General features: G+C 45.7%; 7 protein-coding genes across 7 annotated transcripts; 3 read left to right on the top strand and 4 right to left on the bottom strand.

Annotated features, from left to right (window-relative positions):
* Nucleotides 1-803: 803 nt before the first annotated feature.
* On the top strand, nucleotides 804-1,614 carry V1508DRAFT_406842 (uncharacterized protein; the record flags this gene model as incomplete). Its single annotated transcript, XM_066938803.1, has 3 exons — nucleotides 804-888; nucleotides 915-1,030; nucleotides 1,096-1,614. The coding sequence occupies 3 exons, from the start codon at nucleotides 804-806 to the stop codon at nucleotides 1,612-1,614; spliced, it is 720 nt and encodes a 239-aa protein (XP_066792701.1).
* Nucleotides 1,615-3,789: 2,175 nt separating this feature from the next.
* On the bottom strand, nucleotides 3,790-4,520 carry V1508DRAFT_426964 (uncharacterized protein; the record flags this gene model as incomplete). The annotated part of the gene is made up of 2 exons (XM_066941630.1): nucleotides 3,790-4,458; nucleotides 4,495-4,520. Coding segments are annotated over 2 exons (243 nt in total), but the record flags the coding sequence as incomplete, so codon positions are not given.
* A 1,440-nt stretch (nucleotides 4,521-5,960) lies between these two features.
* Nucleotides 5,961-7,949, bottom strand: V1508DRAFT_406843 (uncharacterized protein; the record flags this gene model as incomplete). The annotated part of the gene is made up of 9 exons (XM_066938804.1): nucleotides 5,961-6,143; nucleotides 6,165-6,350; nucleotides 6,398-6,492; nucleotides 6,525-6,598; nucleotides 6,634-6,897; nucleotides 6,945-7,207; nucleotides 7,238-7,428; nucleotides 7,458-7,630; nucleotides 7,873-7,949. 9 exons carry the CDS (start codon nucleotides 7,947-7,949, stop codon nucleotides 5,961-5,963), a joined length of 1,506 nt encoding a protein of 501 aa, XP_066792703.1.
* A 1,227-nt stretch (nucleotides 7,950-9,176) lies between these two features.
* Nucleotides 9,177-10,607, top strand: V1508DRAFT_426975 (uncharacterized protein). Its single transcript, XM_066941631.1, has one exon. It carries the CDS (start codon nucleotides 9,228-9,230, stop codon nucleotides 10,116-10,118), a length of 891 nt encoding a protein of 296 aa, XP_066792704.1. The 5' UTR covers nucleotides 9,177-9,227; the 3' UTR covers nucleotides 10,119-10,607.
* Nucleotides 10,608-11,744: 1,137 nt separating this feature from the next.
* On the bottom strand, nucleotides 11,745-12,798 carry V1508DRAFT_435488 (uncharacterized protein; the record flags this gene model as incomplete). Its single annotated transcript, XM_066942069.1, has 2 exons — nucleotides 11,745-11,865; nucleotides 11,924-12,798. The coding sequence occupies 2 exons, from the start codon at nucleotides 12,796-12,798 to the stop codon at nucleotides 11,745-11,747; spliced, it is 996 nt and encodes a 331-aa protein (XP_066792705.1).
* A 785-nt stretch (nucleotides 12,799-13,583) lies between these two features.
* Nucleotides 13,584-14,823, bottom strand: V1508DRAFT_426979 (uncharacterized protein). Its single transcript, XM_066941632.1, has one exon. The coding sequence runs from the start codon at nucleotides 14,458-14,460 to the stop codon at nucleotides 13,951-13,953; it is 510 nt and encodes a 169-aa protein (XP_066792706.1). The 5' UTR covers nucleotides 14,461-14,823; the 3' UTR covers nucleotides 13,584-13,950.
* A 1,922-nt stretch (nucleotides 14,824-16,745) lies between these two features.
* On the top strand, nucleotides 16,746-18,602 carry V1508DRAFT_400526 (uncharacterized protein; the record flags this gene model as incomplete). The annotated part of the gene is made up of 2 exons (XM_066938341.1): nucleotides 16,746-16,997; nucleotides 17,046-18,602. The coding sequence occupies 2 exons, from the start codon at nucleotides 16,746-16,748 to the stop codon at nucleotides 18,600-18,602; spliced, it is 1,809 nt and encodes a 602-aa protein (XP_066792707.1).
* Between the last annotated feature and the right edge of the window lie 1,088 nt (nucleotides 18,603-19,690).

Below are 19,690 nucleotides of genomic sequence, written 5' to 3' on the forward strand. Positions count from 1 at the left end.
TTGCAGTAGGCGGTCGGGTGTGCGATGCACGAATCTCTCAGTTTGCATGTATCACCGACGTTTCAAAAGTTATCGAGTTGATAGGATTCTGCACACTAGCACTGACCGGTTGGCCAGCATAGTCGTTCGGCATCAAACATTAATGGATGGCTTGACGCTCATTAGTCGGCTGGCACGATGTTGCAATTGCAATCTTAGTATCAAATATTTGCAATGCGAGTTTGTGGGGACTTGACTTATGACTGACGTCAGGGCTTATTATAGATCCCTGACGGGTATAACCAATTAGCCGTATTGTGTACGATTTAAGGTTTCTGAGGGCCAGAGAGTTTGCGAACACGCGCGGCTCTACCACTTCTCTCTCGGAAATCTTAACCTTTTGGGATAAGAACAACAGTAGGGCTTCTAACACACTTGCTTATTGAACTGCTGTTGAAATGTATTATCCACGTATTTGGATGTGATGCTGCGAGTGTGCATGGAAAAAGCTTTAAGCTTGGTCCCGCTCATCTCAGCCACATCCACAATGATCAGTGGTGACAAGAGAGGTATTACTCAGCATCAACATCGTTATTGAATCTCTCTCGTGGTTAGCTTTGCGGTCATGAAGCACGACCAGAATCACCTTGAATTCATTGCTGTCAACATGCTGTTATACGCGCCGCCCCCCTCGATCCGGAAGGGGAGGGATCTCTATCTGTATATAAATGATAACCAAGACCGCCTTCATCTTTACTCGAATCTACTATTGTCATCTTCGCTTTGCATAAACTCGTATTTCTAATTTGTCACTATTGTCGAATATGGGTTCATTAACTGCCCACGGATACATTGCGATAGTGGAGATTGTCATCTATGTTATTGCTCTGACGTACTCCACTGCGAACTGTTTGCGATATGGCTTCAAGCGCCAGCAGGATGGGTCTATTTATCCTTCTTCTGCGTCCTACGTCTAGGTGCGTCAGCATTAGTTATTATCGTGCAGAAATCATCGCATCCTTCGTCAGGCTTGATTACTGCAGAAGTCACAGTAGGCAGCATAGCGCTTACACCGCTTCACTTGGCTTTGCTTGGATTCCTCACTATAGCGCACAGTTCACACTGGGCGAAATCCCTGACAATATCACCAAACCGCTCCGCTTATGCCGAGTCGCGCTGCTGGTGGCAATCATTCTAGGAATTGTGGGTGGTAATGATCTGGCAGATGATAGTATCTCCCAGACTGGACATACCATGTCGCGTGTCTCCATCTTCCTCATCGTCGGAGTATTTGTCGTCTTGACATTATTCACATTATATTTCCTCATATTTGCTCAACTTGACAGTCACAGTCGTGCGCTGACCATGGGCATCGCAGTAGCGTTACCATTTCTGCTCGTCAGAATAATATATTCACTTGTCAATGCGTTCTCGTCTTCAACTGCGAACAAGTTTAACGATTTGACTGGAGATTGGGTAATCTACCTAGTTATGGGTGTCACTATGGAGTTTATAGTTGTAGCTGTTCTTACGATCACGGGATTCAAGCTACAGAAGTACTCAGGGAAGGAGGAAATTGATAGGGGTCCTTTGGAATATGAGCTGCTGTACGCCGGCTACGGTGTACGTGGCTGAGCACTGAATGCTGAGGCTATCAATTGATTATGCAAGGAGCAACGGTGCTGGAATAAACGATTAAAGAACTGACTGATAGTAATTAGAGGACGATTCTCGAACTGATCGATATTAAGTCACGTAACACTGTAAACTAAGGCGAGAATGCTGCAACAGGATATAATGCTAAAAGGGTGTATCAATGGGTAGGGTTTAGAGACCTAAATGTCCATGTAACTATACGATTTTTGGCGAGCCACCACCTTCATTGCTCTATAGTTAATCGTAAACTTTTGCAATCAATCGTATAGTAATCGTACTAGACTACACGATTAATCGCAAATCGTATCCCACCCCTATTTGTATTGAAATTGGAGAGGCTGAGGAATGGCATCTGGGATGTTGATAGTAGCATTTAATTAATATTTGAGTTCTGAACAGCGAGTTCTAAGAGCCCTGTGACCCAGTGGGGCTATCTTGCCGGACGAGATATAGATGCGAGCAATAAAATTATGGTTTTTACACTGGTTAACGAAATCTCAGCAATGACCTATTTATCAAAGTCTTACAAGGAACAAGGCCGATTCTTTAGCATTTGTTTTAATCACCACCAGAGAATAAAATTATAAAAGTGGGAACGTGAAACTCCGTACTTGTATGCCGCCTAATGCTTAAAGTTACTAGGGGTGGGTACGATTTGCGAGCAACTCGTAAATCGTAATCGTATAGTCTAATACGATTACTATACGATTGGTTGTAAAAGTCTACGATTAACTATACGAGCAATCACCTGAGTCACTCGCAAAAATCGTAGAGTTAGGCACGTGACTCAAGGCTTAACTGAAAAATCAAGTACAAATGCCTAATTACATGTCCGATTCCTTCGAGTATTGATCTGCCAGCAATGTGAGAGTCCTCATAGTCCACGACTCCAACGAGGTCCTCCTTATTCCTAGTAGGTCTTTACCTTGACTGAATAGCCTCTCGACCGCGACCTCAGAGGCCGGGATTGCGAGGTAGTCTCTTGCTGCAGCTGCCATCTGTGGGTAATCTTCTTTGTGCGCTCTCCACCACCGCAAGAGCCATCCTTCCTCAGTAGATGCTACATCTACTGTCTCTTCTTCAAAGTATCTGTCTATATCTGACGCAAAGCTCTTCGTTGGATCTTGGAGAGCATAAGAGACTCTAACGTGGGCTTCCCAACTCTTTCAATCTCTTGAATATTCTCTGGCACCGCAAGAGGATACTCTCTATGCAGCTTTTCTTTCATCGCTTCCACTATAAATTTCGCAGCGTCCTCATCTTTCTGTTCAGCTTTCAATAGCTCGGCTTTAAACCTAGGGTCCAAGATCAAGGCTATATAATAAGCATCCTGTTCATCAGAAATGCGTAGTACTTATGATACTTTTTCAACGCCTGTGCCACTGCAAGTGCAATCTCATCGTTCAAGTCGGCGAATTCTCCTTGTAGATACGAGATTGGTAAATTCGTCAAACTTTTGTAGGACTCTTGCAATCTGTCCAAGTTGCTCCCAATCTGATGCTGTAAATGGAGGCAAAGGTCGGACAGCAGTTAGGTAACATTGGATCTGTTCCTTTGCAGCTAATCCACCTTAAGCATGCGGTAGGTAGAGGTCCATCTGGTGTCAACATCGCACTCTATGTACTTGTCGTTCAATCCATTAATTGAGCAAAGGTTCTTCCGACCCTCTCGACGTTGTGGACTTCTAAGGATCCATAGAGTCAGGAATTGAAGCCTAGACAGAGCAGAGTGAGGCCCGATTGGTTTACCATCACGTATTTGATCGCATGCCTCCACTGCAATGTTCGTGTCTCCACACTTCAAAGCTTTAAGGATATCTTTCACAATGAGGTTAAGCACGTGAGCTAAGTAGCTAATAAAGTTTTCGTGACCTTGAAATCGCACATCGCTTTCTTCTTTCAGCTTCAAGAGTAGAATTTCGACAAAGGTGCGATTGTTACTAGCATTATCTGCAGTTACACTGATCAACCTTTTCGTGAGCCCGAGCTCTTTCAACATACTGTACACCATCTCTGCCATGTTCTCGCCAGTGTCCACACCAATTACCTCTCCAAACTCTAAAACCTTTTCTTTATATTCGAATTCGCCTGTCAACCAATGCCCAACTACTCCAAGGACTGCGATGTGGTTCTGGCTAGTCCAGACATCGAGGGAAAGGGCAATTGTATGACAAGTTTTAGCTAGTTCTTACTTTAACCCTGCACGGCACACCTCGAACTCTACGTCGATTCTTTGTCGTAATGTCTTGCGAGTGGTAAATGGCATGTCCACACCTGGTTGAAGATTTGCAAAAAGCGGGACGCTCAATGACAGTAAATGGCAGTCTTGTAAGCACGACCCAGCGAATAAGATTCCTCTCAAAGAGTTCTGCGGTGTTTACTGTCTCCTTTTGCTTCCACGTTGTCATGATCGTTGACTGATTCTTGCTATCATTGCTTATACCCAAACTATGAGCTCTCTGCAGATGATAGGACATATTAGTTGTAGATGTCGATCTAGCGGAGTCCTTGATTGACCAATTCCGACAGTGCTTGCAAGTTATCAGCTGATCTTTCCTAAGCTTTTTGGATCGCTTAGGCTTCCACTGTTGGTTTAGAGTTGTAACTTCAAACTGCTCCCAGAGCCACTGATTCGCAGTCCCATTGAGAAGAAATCTTATCGTCCGTGAGGACTGGTGAGATCTCTTGCGTTTCGTCAGTCAGATTTCTGGACAATGATGGATCGACGATCTGGCTAATAGAATCCTCCGGTCCTAGCTCAAAGGAGCTCTCAATTGGTGACTGTAGGCCGCTGGTGAGCGAGACATTCTCCACCGGCTCATCTCTTCGTACCCATCATTCAATAGCAAGTAATCTACACCCGGCTGGCGACGAGGACGTGTAAAAGCTTCCATATCGAAGGAGTCAATCCTAATTGTTGATAACATTTGGGAGGACAAAGGGGTTCCTCGGCAGGGGTTATAGGCCCAGGAAAGCTACAACCCCTCGGTATAACCTTACCTTCCGAATTAGAAATACGATTACTATACGATTACTATACGACTACTATACGATTACTATACGATTACTTTACGATTAAAGCTTAATTTTGGCAATTAACTTTACGAATAATCTCAAAAGTTGACGGTACCGTAATTGTACCCACCTCTAAAAGTTACTCGCTCAGTTTTACGTTCAATTCAGCGCGCGCAAGTCAAGCTGAAACTTGGTCCATGGGCTCCTTCGTTGTTATATCTTGGCTTTGGGCAGCTTATAGTCAGTCGTCAGATCGATACGATATTACTCCCGGTGTGGTGCTAGTTTATCTGCGTTCGCCTTGTGAAATCCTGCGCGAAGTCAAGATATCGGCTACTTTTTCACTTCCGAGAGTGATGTGATGGAACCACAGGCCAGTCCCACTGGTTTGCCTGCTCCTATTTATGAAGAACAGAGGCCGTACGTTCCATGGCAGCCTCAGCAGCAGGCGGAGCAGAATACATATCCCACTACATTGGCTATCTTGGACGCTTGTGGGAATATTGATGGCTTACGAAATATGATGTAAGGTTTTGTACATTATTGGGACCTAATTGGTTGGTAAGAAAGGCGGAGTCATTAATGATTTATTTTGGTTTAAAAAATTTTGTATTCTATGTTGTTACTTTAGATTTCGGTAGTATTAATAGTATATCGAAGTGTTTAACAAAGATGGCTAATGATGACACACACCGTCTTCGTGAGAACGCGTGCGTGGTGTGCGAGGTCCTGCAGTTTGAGCGCTGCTCAACGAGGTTAGTGGTAGTAAAAAATACGCCTCAAAGAATGTCCGTCTGAGAGCGACCGCGATGTCAATTGCGCGAAATATTCTGGTGCGTTCCATGACCCTAGTCTAACAACGAGCGAATAATGACCTATGCACATAGCTCGATGTAATGAAAACAGTGAAATTATTATATAACCAAACCATGACAATTTACATCATCAGCAATTATCAAACTGTTGCTTTTATATCCAAATCACTCCTTACTTCATATTACAATGAATCACGAAATTACATGTCGCACATGCTCTCCGCATCCAGGACAGACATCCAAACTCTTGAATTCAATCAGAGATATACTCATCCTCGTATGGGCCGTTCAGGTCTACGAGACTGAGCCGAATACCCATATTGTGGATCAGCCGGAGCTCATTTCAGATCCATCCCCGTTCGAGCCTATCTTGGACGACCGAGTGAGCGATGCGTAGCGGGTATAATATGTTGAGGACCGCTATATTTGACGGATTGAAATTAATGTACCTCTCTGAACGGCAGATTATGTAGGCGATATCATGCAGATATCTGACCTAGTTCTCAACATAGACATCAAGGTCTGCGTAGCGTTTACCCGGGAATAGGTCTAGTGAATTGTCAAACTCGAGATAGTCGAAACGGACGGTGAGCTGTTGCAGATACGCAATTATCATGCGGGTAGTGTGGTATGTAGCCATTATTCGGGCATCGCGCATAGTCGCGTAATTGACAATTGGCTTAAAGAAATGCGTGGCAACGTAGTCCGCGTCGCTGATTGTAGCTGGACATCGCGGCTGAGGAATGTTCGGTGTTGCAGTCATCGGGTCAAACGTGACAGTGAGCGGTAGAACTAAGTGTTCGCGCGCATACTCTCGAGCGCCGTGGCAATATTCTTGTAGCCACATTTCGAGCCTACCCTCGAGATCGGTAAGCTTCAAGTGAGTCTCGTTTTTAGCTTCGTCGGATCTGCAATGTTGTTGATGGGGCCGACTTCGTCCTTTGCAAAAGAGTAAATGAGCACTCGTTCAACAATTTCTTGATACTGAGGCACTTCCAGAACCAAATCAACTAGGTAATGGTGGCTAGCTTTTCCGAAAGTGAATCCTTCCATGGCACACTCTTCCATTCCGGATCATTTAAGAACGTGTTCTTGTGAATGACGAGTGCAAGAACAGCCATTATGCCGCGCACACTCTGAAAGATACGCTGTTGAAACCAGTCCGATACGCCTGTGGTCCGCGTATTCGCATTAGCTCGTTCGCGCCTGAAAGAAGACTAATCCAAGAAGCGTTCGTAGAGCTGTTGAAGACTTCGTAGACAGTAAGTAGCAATCCGGCAGTGATACTGTCGTCCTCGTATGACATCATATTGCCTCGCATACTGCTCACAGAAAGATCCGTTGTCATGACTGGTAGGTCCAGCGGCGTCGAAGTAGTATTCTTGCTAGGCTTACAGATGAAAGGGTTGTCAGTACTCGCCCATTTTGTCAAACTTTCATGAAGAAGCCCTAGGTGGACTGTCAGAGGACGACGGATGACCAAGACGACGCTGATATAGAATCAGCTTCGACTGAGATGGTGTCATCGAGACCGCGTTCCGATGAGTGCTTTATTCGGAACGAGTATCCGGGACTACAGGTCATGAGCTTGACTAATTCCTTTTGGTACCTAAGGGCCTGGATGTAGTACCAGCTTGAACCTAGTAGGGCGATATCAGGGTCTCGATACAACGAGCTGCAGTAAGAGATGACCAGCGCGCGTGAGGCAAACGTCGTCGACGAGGGTACGTGCGATAGGACTAACTGGGGGAGCATGTCGACTCAAGTTCTCACATTAAGTAGTTCGCCAAACCGATTTGGATGGCTGGCAACAGAATATCGATCGAGGAACATTTTGAAGCAGTGGTTGTATAGATCGAATTCAGGAAACAGCATTAACCCGCGGGGAATCGAGGTCGACGTGAAAGTGAGTTTTGACGTGGTCGATTGTTCAAATGAGGCGCTGGATATAGGGTACGAACTGACTTCGCTTCTGGTGGAATAGGTAAGCGACTTACTTCGGTTACTAGCAGGTTCCGCCGTCGACTGCTCTCATGATTGTGGTCAATGGAGAGCGATGATTTGTTGGCGACAAAGCTAATGTAGGTCTTTCCGTGGACACCAACGCGTTGTTTTCGAAACATTGGGCCGACAACGGGGCCATTGCAATCGCGTTGGGATTTCATACTGTTACGTACACGTGGATATTATGGAGACGCTTAGTGGTTATTTTAGTAGAAGCTTATTTGGTTCTTTTGATGCGTTGTTGCGTTCAGGGGCAGACCCCCATTTATATAAATGGTTCTTCTCTCCTCTCTGCTTTAGGGGAGATAGGCAATAATATATATGTCCGTTGTTGATACATACGTCGCAGACATTTCGGGAATGTTTCGTCGCACTATCTCTTAGCACATATTTCCAATAATAACGAATCCGACTCGAATACCTTGAGCTTACGCTTCTTACAGTTGGCGCATCCTCTGCTTCCTCCGGCGACGCCGACCATGACCAAGAAGACTATCTGAACTCGACTGACGGACGATCACAGATAATACAGCACGAGCTCAAGCGCTCCGACAGAGTGCATATCAGACCAACGATAGGACTAATCGACGACGATGGCAGTATGACGCGAGCCCAAGTATATACGTTTAAATTAGCGTGAGATTGTGGTGCTGACGCGAAGACCTGATGAACCGTATTGGCTTCCTCTAAACATAGTTATCGAACTGCTAACAATGAATTAATACTGGTAAACTCTAACTCCTCCTTAGTGTGCGGCTCAAGTGAATTTCGTCATCATTTTGCGGGTAGTCTATACCAGCCGCAGCCGATACCGGATCGCGGCCTCCGGTTGTAGTGCCAGAATTATCGCTAGTCTAGACAATTGTGATGAACATACTTGATCAATTATCCAGCAAATGCTTCACAGAAAATGATACTCCCGCTCCATCTTGCATCCGAATTTTAGTTCTCTGAAACCCTATGTGCAAGAGAAAGTGTTGGACGCTCAATCCAAGGTTTTCTGCACAAGTCCTTCACTGTTGGTATCCAGGGCAGACGTAGTTTCATCCAACAATGAAATTCGTGGGTTCCCGACGATGGCTCTTGCAATCGCAATTCTCTGCTTTTGGCCACCCGACATCAAGTGTCCTCGCTCGCCAACTTTGGTATTGAATCTCCTAAAAAAAACGAAAATTAAGTCGTGGTTAATATGGAAGAGATATTGATACAATACATACATTGAGGAGCCTGTTAATTACAATAATACAGAAGTTATATAGTAGAGTAGGAATATATTTGTACTATTTTGATCCAATAGAAGTCTTGTCTATCTGTTCGAGCAGCATCTTTCGAATTTGCTCAGTTTGCCTGCTAACCTTTCAGTAATTTTCAGAACCGTAATTGGCATTCTTTGACAAGCTACGACTTTGGCCCGGAAGAAGCCGAGTCGGTGTTGAAGCCTAACAATTATAAAGTCTATTGAGGCGCCCTTATTCGATCAGAAAATTGTCTGTTGGTTAGCGACCTATCACAGTAGAAGATCGACGCTAGGATACGATCACGATAAACTGTATTCATGAAAGTAATGTAGAGTGCAAGGCGCGGTTAAGCGGATGGTCAACAGTCATGGCTGGATGATGCACCAGACACAGGCAATTGCGGCACGATTTGTCAACATCAGCGATCAACGGCAACAAAGCTAACTAATGTTGAGCCGCAAGTTATCATGACCCGCGGACTCCACGGCTGGACTCGTTAGTCCACTACTTTTATACCTACAATGTTCACTGTCCACGCGCCACCGCTGCAACATTTGGAAGAAATTCCTATCATGTTCTTAGCTCTGATTAGTCTTTTACCTACTGTGCTAGGGTTGAACTACGTTGCCATGATTAACGATGCTACCGTGAACTTGGTTGGTGTTGATCATGAGATATACTGTCCAAAGGGCATATTTGGAATTCCGTATATGCCAAAGGACGACTCTATTATTATATACGACCTCAATCACTATCAGGGAATGAGCACTCCTGAATCGCACTGGCTGGGATTCTATGACAGCCTATGGAATAATGATATAGCATCGGCTTTGTGGTACGCAGACACACTCGAGTCGCGGTTGGCTCTGTCTGTAATCAACGGACAATATCCGGAAAGTATAATCGATCGCCATATGAGCAATTGTTCACAGGTGCTCTTTCAGAATTTCGTGCGGAAAAAGATTATCGACGTGGTGACGGTATTGGCTGAATCTTCTAGGAATCACCGACACCAGAGCAGCAGTAGAGATATTGATATTGAAATGGATACGGATGCGGATACGGAATACACCTCTCCGGTCGATTGCTACTCTATCAATGGAGCATATCAACATGACTGCAAACATATAGAATCTTGGTTAGCTCATGAAGGATATTACACTGCACACTCTTATGCTATGCATGCGCGGGTTGCATGGCAGTACAAGTCATGTGCGATAGTGTCAAACCATAAGACACGCTCAGACCCTACTTATGTATACGGCAGGGAGGTCTTGACGAAAGCCATCCCAATTATCGATACTTGCTGGTCACAGCCAGGTTCAGAGCTTCTCAAGAGCGGTGTTGTGCGGGAAGATAATCTTTACCCTAAGATATGCGTCTCTTCAAGCAATTACATAAATTGGTGTTAGATCTGCAACAAAATTGTAAAATTCGGGCTAGTGATAGACAATCACGCTCCGGTCTAAGTGAATTGGACCTTGGGAACTTTCAGGATGATGCCATAGTAGCGGCGCAATTTATTCAAATAATCATTATCATGTCCATCTTCATCAGTGACTTTTCTCCGGAGGCGGTCTTGTGCAATCTACCCACCCGAACGTTAATTAAGATCGCGCTGGAATCAGCAAGATAGTTCCATCTACGAGTCTACCATTTCGTTCTCAGATTGGAATCTGAATTGCCTCCCCATCCAGGCCAGGGTTCTTGCGGTTGCACGATCTAGGGGTGTCCACGAATGATTGACGATTTCTTGCTTACTAATGCGAATACGAATAAATTCACTTTTATTAGTAAATTCAATTCCTGCGACGATGTCGGAGTTTAAGCAGCGTCGGGTCCTGTAGATATATAGCATATCATTCAATGAGTCATAATAAAAGAGCAGAATAAAGATTCACTGATGGCCGGGAACACGCGCGCCAAATTTTGACTTATGACTCTCACTTCTAGTTTCGTGATCTATTCTCGGAAGTTCGGATATGGGTTTCAAGATTCCATGCTATTACAGTAGGAGTATCATAGTCAGCGGCACCGGGCCGTCCATGAGTGCGAGCGCGCGTCCTTACTTCGTGCCTGCCATAAGCTGGCCGGGGATACACTACGACTTTGAGTCTAGTGGAACGGTGTCGCGATTACTAAAGTACACAGTGAACGTATAACTATGCGTATTTAACGTCTCTTGCCCATAAATATAGACCAGGGTTTCTTTGGGTGTGTTTGGTGTATTGTCGTCCCAAAGCTAGCCGGCAACACACAAGACTTAAGTTATCTCCGAGTAAACGGGAGCCGTTGATCAAGAAACAAATCAACCCTCCTGTTGAATCTCGATAGGGAATCGTCCTGAGGAGCTTCGAATCTGTATGAAGACGTACACGAAATCAGAAGTTCATTGTGCCTCGCAATATACAGTGCGCCCTATAGTCAGTATAGCTAATTTCATGAGAATGAGCATTTTGATATATAGGTTTGTCGATTGTAATGTCGGCTGACTCGGCCATGAATTCTCATGCTAATGAGAAATTTCAATATGAAGATAGCGATGGTCATGCAATAAACTTTGACGTCTATTGATTGAGTATCTCTTCAAGCCGTTGGTCATCTGACTTACGCGGATTGTCTCATTGAAGTGTGAGTGATCTCAGGCATTTAAGCTTCGGCACTTTCTAGACCTGATTGGGACCTACAGAAATCAGTATCAGAGAGTCTTACCAGAGAATTACGGCAAGCATTACAGTAAACCATAAAACTAGAAAAAGCAAGAATCAGCTATGGTCCTGTTTGCAATCCAATCCACAAACTAATGTTCAATTTTTTTTAGTTGAAGCTAAAGCGCAAGTCGGGTAAAGGCCAAATAAGCCTGTCTTTGGGAGCAAAATAAAGTTAGAGCTCAATTGACCCGCTCACCATTCATCTTCCAGCTCATCTTTAAACATCTGCATTTTGATAGGAGATCCTTCACCATACAACAAGAGTGACATTCGCAAGTTATGCGAAAATCTGATCGCGACATCACTAAATACAAAATAGACTAAAATCTAGTACTGAGCGAGCACATTAACAAGAGCTTTGTCCGCTGCTATTAACTCTTCTAGTGTCTCGTCCCACAGCTTCTGTTGCATTTCCTTGCCACTATCAGTCTGCGTCATCGGAGCGATTCTAATGTCATTCCGGAGTTAGTTACAGAAAACAATTCAAAACAGTGAGACAAACTTACGGTAAAATCTTATTATCGACTATGAAGGCACCATGTGTGTCAGGACCTGCAACAGCAGCCGCATATATTAAAATCCTAGCACCTTCTTCTGGCGTCCTTGCACGAAGCTTTTTGACAATGCTGACAATTGGCTTTAAGTATTGGGGTAGATTAGCATCGAGACTGGTAGAGACCATGCCTGGACACATGTGATTGATGACGACCTTATCCTGCGGAATATGTTTTGCCAGCTCTTGAACAAACATAGAGACTAGAAGCTTGGAGTCGAAGTAGCGGCGAAAAGCCTTGTACTGCGTCTTGTCGTCGAAGCGATGCAAGACGGATTCGTCGGAGAGTAGAGGGTGCTTACCGAATGAGTGGAATGTGTGGGCTTGACTGCTCACCCAGGAGATTCTAGTCGGCGCTTTCGCCTCAACGGCAGTCTGCTCAAGTAGCGGCAACAGTTCAATGGCGAGAAGTGCACTGGACAAATAGTTAACCTGAAGCGTCATTTCATGGCCATCCACAGTTTCCTCCCAGTTCATCAGATTCACACCACCATTGAGAAGCACTATATGCAGAGCGTCAAGTTCTTTCTTGACATCGGCGGCAAAGTTAACAACGCTCTTGTAGTGGCTCAAATCCAGCTGCATCACGTTAATTTCAGCACATTGATTATTCTTCTTGATTGTCATGTCGTTCAGCAGCTTCTGGCGAGCCGCTTCCCCTTTTGAAACACTGCGAACGGCGAGAATCACTTTGTTGGCACCTAAGATGAGAAACTGACGGGATGCCTCAAAGCCGAGGCCGGTATTGGCGCCGGTAACAATGACGGTCTTCCCTTTGAGATTCGTTTCGGGTTGGATAAAAGGAACTGAAGCTTGTCTGAAACCCATGATTTGTGTTTGGGTGTCTTATGCGGACGTTAGATTATGCGTAATACAGACAATGGGACTGTGATTGTCACGGGAACGTTTATAGTATGGCGACTGAAATATGTATATGAGATCTGCCCCTGAGGGCAGCTAATTGCTGACAGCTCGAGAGTGTCAGCATATGGCGACTGAGATATATACACAAGGGACTGGAAGCTAATTGCTGACTGCATGAGAGTGTCAGCATAGGGACCTCTGGAATTGCGTAAACGAAAAACCCGCTCCGGTGGGAGGATCCGCGATCGACTAAGATTAGGACTAGATTCGGAGTCAGGCAGGGTGGTAATGGCATTCGAGCCTCAAGTGGAGAAAGTGATAGCAACTTGCCGAATGTAGAGGTTGGGTGAATGAGGAAACCCAAAGCTGATCAGTATTAGCAGCCCTTAGGTTGCAGACAGACAGCACTGATAGGACTACTATATATCCAGCACCTGGAAGAGGCATCGGTGACATTCCGGATTCCACAATGAAGAACGACACGGGACAAAACCTAATTCTGATCTTGCTTCCGCTGCGGCTGGCGTACCTGCCTCACGGATTAGGCTTTCAGACAATATATAGCCACCACAATGCTTCTCATGGAAGATTGTTGTGCGGGGTAGCGTTATCGCTGCAATTCGATTCTCATATCGCTCTTGTCACGTTTCGGTTGTTCTATCTTGAGGCTATCGCGGGTCATTGTTTTCATTCGTTCATTGTAAATTGTAAAGGGGCAGCCAAAGTACTTTGAGTTACGCGAATCAATCCTCCATTTTGCCTGCCTATGCCTATGACTATCTTCAATGCAAGTGGATTGAATGCTAAGAATTTAAATAAGCCTCTCCTATTGAAACAAAAGCTTCCACTAAATATTTCCTTAGACAATCTTTCCATACAAAATGCCAATCCGCTACTGCTGCGGAACAATTGCGAGGTCCTCAATGGCCATGAAATGTGACATTAATGAAACGACTGTGCGATCCGAGTCACAAGCCTTACAGTTACTGTAATTTGACGAAGCCCTGCCAATCGCCTTGCGAACGCATGCTCGCAGAGCCGGTTACCCACTCCCGCATTGAAACCAATTGCCTTTTCACCCACCGAATTCAAATCCAGAGATGAAGGAACAGCTTATCATAACGCTCCGCCGTTGATCAGATATGTCCAGCCCAAATACCCTATTATGCCTGCAGTGCTGCCAATTCCCGCCCTACCCATCGCCATCTTCCAGCCGAGTCTCTCACCGTTGTGCTTCCGCATAAACATGTACAAAGGCATTAACACTGCGCCACTCAGACTCCAATCGTCCACAGCCATCTGGCCCTTATTCTCCAGTAAGCGCCAGCTGCGATCCTTCCACTCAATCTCCGTCTTGCCCCACATCCTCAGCGGCAATATCACCACCATGGCACCCAATCCCACCACGGAGCCGATTCCCGTTGAGCGCTGCAGCGCGGACCAGCCTGCGAACATGGTTGAGCTCGAGCCCGTACGAATGGTCGTCACAAGGGATCGGACCATGCCGTTCATGATCCCGCCTATCGCGCCGGCTTGAAAGCCGCGGTAGAGGACGTGCGTGGTGAGGATGGTACGATGAAGAGGTTGGTCCTCGGCGTAGGGAGTATGCGGGAAGAAGTGCGACATGTCGACAGCGTTGAGAAACTTCAGGACTTGTGCGTCGTAAGTAATTGCTTGTTCGTAATTGAAGATAGAGAACAGGAGCCTGTCGAGATAGTAGTTATCTGTGTCAGTCCAGGCTGAATTCGGTTTCTAAGGTAAAGCTGTCCTCAGACTGGAGACCCTATAATGTGGAAAGGTTGGAATATAACGCAGCCAAATACACAATGGTCATGCAAATGGTCACGATCTCAAGAATTGGGGGCTGTAGGATGATACTCAGACAGAACAATGGTAGGCTTGGTTGAGGGGTAAGTCGGTAGAAGCCTCAAAGTATAAATACGGGGAATGTTACCCGGCTTCGGGGTGGGAGTTGCTCCAGTTCACGCCTTACTCCTCGCGCCGCAAGAACAGATCTTCCGACGGACAAACATGGTCCGCCCTAGCGTCTCAAATTAATTCTATGCGAAGGCAAGCTCGATTACAGACGGGCACATGCACAAGCTCTGCAATGTTCATTGCCCGAGTCGGAACATGCCGGGTGCTGTGTAACGGAAACCATGAGTCCGATCCCATTTCAAGATAGATGTTCTCCGTCGAGCAGTGCGCAGGCACAACAAGAAGTCGGTATCATTAAGGATCGCAGCGTTGGCGTCATGTTTAAAGGGTCACCACTGAAACGGTACAGAGAAACTAGTATGTCGCCACAGGATGTCTATAATGAATTCAGAAGCATCTCACGGTCGTCACGATCAGTACGTACGGGCAGTGCTAGCGCTCACCCACATGCATCATTGCTGACTGTACATAGAACACCGTCTTTGTCAAGTCCAAGTCCTTAGTCCATTTCCCCTCGAGTCGTTTCTAGGCAGTAGGCAAGTCAAGTCTTATCACTTCTCCTTTATCATTATGGTTGGTGACGATGGTCATCATCGCCAGAATACGACCGGTCATACACGACATTGCTCTACGTGGTCCCGCTTGGCGTACGGGGATACTGTTAATGGTTCAATTAATCGGTCAATCAACCAAAAGGAATCTGAAGAATTGGTTAATAGGCTCGAGCCTGTTATCGAAGGCTTCTGCTAAGAGTTTTGTGCGGCATGCGTACCAGACAAGTCCTTTTGTATGTGGAAACGTTAGCACGGCGCTTAGTGACAAGTCACTTCATGTGGGCTGGCATTAGCAAGTAATTAATATTCTCGGTGCTTATTTTGGAGAAAGTTATGTGTTACTCGAATAACGGTCTCATATACAGAAATGCCAGAGCTTGGATCATTCAGTTGTGTTATCAAGTGTAGAATCTGAGGACCAAATTTTCAGTCTACTTGGTTCCGATGGCTCCTGGTGGCATTGTGCTTCCCCTTTGTAACCGCCGCGATTTTCTGGCGGTTAGTAAGCGCCGAGATGTAGTTGACCATGCCCTCGAACGATAGGTGCTGACCACTCCATGATGCGACATTCCAAAAATGGTGAATTTGGGTCAGCTACTGATTTTTCTTATCGAAATGGTACAGATCCGATGTATGATGCTTTCTGTCACAGCCAGGATGCGGACGACAGCATACAGCTGTGCGAGAAACTTGACGTACCGAGAAGATGGTCAACTTAGCCATTTCCTCCTTCGACTATAGAGCCAAGGCCGGATTGAGAAGTGGTGGCTATCTCAAGCAGTGTGGGTAGCTTCGCAAGATATTCTGGACCAAGGCATTCCAAGATGTAATGTTCGTAAGCATCCAACGATGTCTTCACAGGCGCATGAAAACGAGCCTAAAGAACACGATCCACTCTTACTTGCGGTCGTCTACCATGAACGAGTCAAGGCAGTCACAAATATACGTCTCTTTCGATGTCTTTGTGAAGAAATTGGCTCTTTGAAGAGATCCCCATCAGGAATGTTAAATAATTAACTGCCAACCTAATATGTAACTCACCCGGCATATATATGCTCATCCCACACATTTTCTTTCGGATTTCATCCTGCCGAGTTTTCGTCAGGTAATTGAACGGGGAACATGTTGGCAGGGTCGTCTTGTATTTTATGGCGTCGGTAATAGCTGGAGTTTCGGGATGATCTGGTTGTGTGCTGGAAACCATTGGAGACACTATGACTGCGGCTGAATATGCCTGGAACGTAGACACCATGACTGCCATTCTTTAACTCACTCGCTGCCTGGCTCTAAACTCCCAGTCATTCTACATCTCCCCAAGCAGGCTCAGCACTTTGGCGGCCATTACTGTCGACCTAATCTGCTAGCGAATTGCATACTGTACATTGAAACCAATTCGTCACACGTCGCTTGTCCAATAATATGGCTGTCTCTGAGGCAGTAGATGATTTTGTGGAGGCATTTTGCAAAATCAAATATGACTATGTCATTGTTGGAGGCGGAACAGCCGGCCTGGTTATTGCTGCTCGACTCTCGGAAGATGAGTCTGTCAATGTTGCAGTACTGGAAGCAGGGCAACTGCGGCTCGACGATCCTATCATCACTACCCCTTTGCTATCAAATGCCGCTCGGGGGAACCCTACATATGATTGGTTATTCGAGACCATACCTCAGGTTCGTCACAGTGCATCGGCATCCTCCGGAGAAGTACTAATGAATCAGACCTCTTTAAACAACAGGACCATAAAGTGGCCACGTGGCAAGATTGTCGGAGGATCAAGCTGCATCAATAGTCACGTATTTGTGCGAGCGTCGCCGGAAGAATACGACGACTGGGAGGCTTTGGGTAACGAAGGATGGAACTGGAAAACTTTAGCGCCATACTTCAAGAAAGTCGAGACATTTCGCCTCATACCAAATGGTCATGCGAGCGCTCGGCATTCCTATGCGATGGCCTCTCATGGTATTACAGGACCACTGGAGACGACGATATCCAACGACATCAACGAGTCGAACATACTTTGGATTGCCGCATGGAATAAACTTGGTGTCAAGACTGTCCTGGCTGGCGCTGAGTCGTCCATCGGCGCACAGTACACAAAGTCCTCCATAAGCTCCACGACAGGAAAAAGAAGCAGTTCACTTTCTGCCTACTATCTGCCGACGGCGGATCGGCCCAACCTACATCTTCTACCAAAAGCTTTGGTTTCAAAGGTTTTATTTGCATATCCTAAAGATGAGCTGATTGCCACTGGTGTAGAATTTACTGCTGCAGACAACCGGTATGAAGTCACTGTCAAACGTGAAGTTATCCTTTGCGCAGGGGTAGTTCAGTCTCCCATGCTTCTTGAGCTTTCAGGTATCGGCTCTAGATCTATACTGGAGGCATACGGTGTGGAGACATTGGTTGATAACAAAGGCGTCGGAGAGAACTTGCAAGACCATGCATTCACAATATCAGCACACCAGGTGTTAGATAGCAAGCATTCCCTTGACTCTCTAAGTAATTCACCCGAGCTGGCCGCAAAGGCGATGGCGGAATATGCGGCAACCAAAACCGGGTTGTTCGCATCAGGATCAAATGCCTCTACTTATATATCGTACAATCAAATTGGCTTGGAGTCGCTGAAGAAATCAGACAGGGAAAACTCGCAAAGAATTCCGGGGTTAGAGAAGCAATATGATATTCTGTTAGCACGACTTAGGAATTCTAATGTTCCAGCCTTTCAATTTACTCTCATCCCTGCTTATTCGTCGTGGCTTATGCCTGAACCCAAGCCGGAAGGCGTCAAAGATTGCCTCTCGATCATGAATTGTGTTGTCGCGCCATTTTCACGTGGGTCAATTCATATTCAGAGTTCACATCCTGGAGACAATCCTGTCATTGATCCGCGTTATCTCGAGCATTGCTTTGACCTTGACCTTTTCACCGCGGCTTCCCGCCAGGGCCTCAAGCTTGCAGCCACCGCACCACTGTCGGAGGCTCTTGACAAATGCATTGTTCCAGCTGTACCTTTGTCTACAGATGAAGAGTATAAGGATTTTGCTCGACAGACCTTGGGGACATTCTATCATCCCATCGGAACATGCTCGATGCTACCTCGCGAAGATGGTGGTGTGGTAGACAGTAGCCTGCTTGTTTATGGCACTAAGAATCTCCGCGTCGTCGACGCGAGCATCATGCCTCTGCACATTTCTGGCAATATACAGTGGACAGTGTACGCTGTTGCAGAGAGGGCAGCAGACTTGATCAAACAAGAAGCTCTTACCCAGACGTGACGAAATGCTGACAATTCACTTGGCTCTGAGGGTACATCTTCACGAATGATCACTCGATAACGTCAGAGTTAGCTCCGGAGACAAGGAGGAACAGCGCGCTGGCAATGACGGACGTCCGAGGAAAACGAGGTAAGGCAAGGGGTGGGGCCCGTATAAAATTCGAAATAATGAAAATTCAAAGTAGGAATAATGAACAAAATAATGAAGGCTTGTTAGCAGCAGCAAATAAATCCATGATGACATAGCGATTGGAACAATCTACATTGTCGTCTCTCATATATGAACAATAAATAACGGCAAAGTACTCCCAACATCAGAAAGTCTGTCAGTCTTAATTTCGGGAACTATGTATAGGCGCAATATACATAGTCGCCAGTGCAGCTACTGTTTCGGCCAGTGACTCGGGATAGCTACTCAGAAGGCAGCATGGTCTAAATGTCCAAACCAACATGGGAATCAATAGCTCTCAAAGAAATTGCTTTTAGTCGTCTGATATTAACACGAGCGAATTTCCGTGTAAATAAAGTGTAAAGGTGGGGTTCCAACTAGCAAAGACCAAATCATATCTTTTGAGAATCTAAATATAACCGCCCTCATGGATAAACGCATTCGACAGACACACGCTACCAGGAATGTCATAACCGCAATTCACATTAGTCTACGAGTATCTGTTCTCGCTTGTACTACGCAAACCTCACACTATTATTTTTAACAGAATGATTCCCTAGTCCACTAAAGTCCACAATCCGGCGGAAGGTAATGATCGTTTCCTATAGTAATTTATTCTTTTGGTTCTATCTACGAGAATCTTGGTGGCGGCAATTGCAGACTAGTTGCGGGACCGTTACTGTGTCTTTGTTCCATAAGAGCGGCGTTCCTCAATATAGGAAGCAATTGACAACATGGGCAAGTCGTGGGTGTTGGAGATACGACATTAGAGACGCCGCCATGGAAGACCTTCTCAAGGCATATGATTCCGCACATGCCAGGGACAAAACGACAAGAAAGTGTTCAAGATTAAGCACCGATCTCGCAGAAAGTGTTGCCAGGAGAGCATTGTGGTACATCATAAGCACTGGTCCCGCACC

The sequence above is a fragment of the Lipomyces doorenjongii genome (genome assembly GCF_038497915.1).
Source record: "Lipomyces doorenjongii strain NRRL Y-27504 unplaced genomic scaffold V1508scaffold_108, whole genome shotgun sequence".
NCBI lineage: Eukaryota > Fungi > Ascomycota > Lipomycetes > Lipomycetales > Lipomycetaceae > Lipomyces > Lipomyces doorenjongii.

Coding starts and splice junctions, on each gene's coding strand:
- V1508DRAFT_426975 (XM_066941631.1), top strand. CDS start 9,228: ATGTTCACTGTCCACGCGCCACCGCTGCAACATTTGGAAGAAATTCCT.
- V1508DRAFT_426979 (XM_066941632.1), bottom strand. CDS start 14,460: ATGTCGCACTTCTTCCCGCATACTCCCTACGCCGAGGACCAACCTCTT.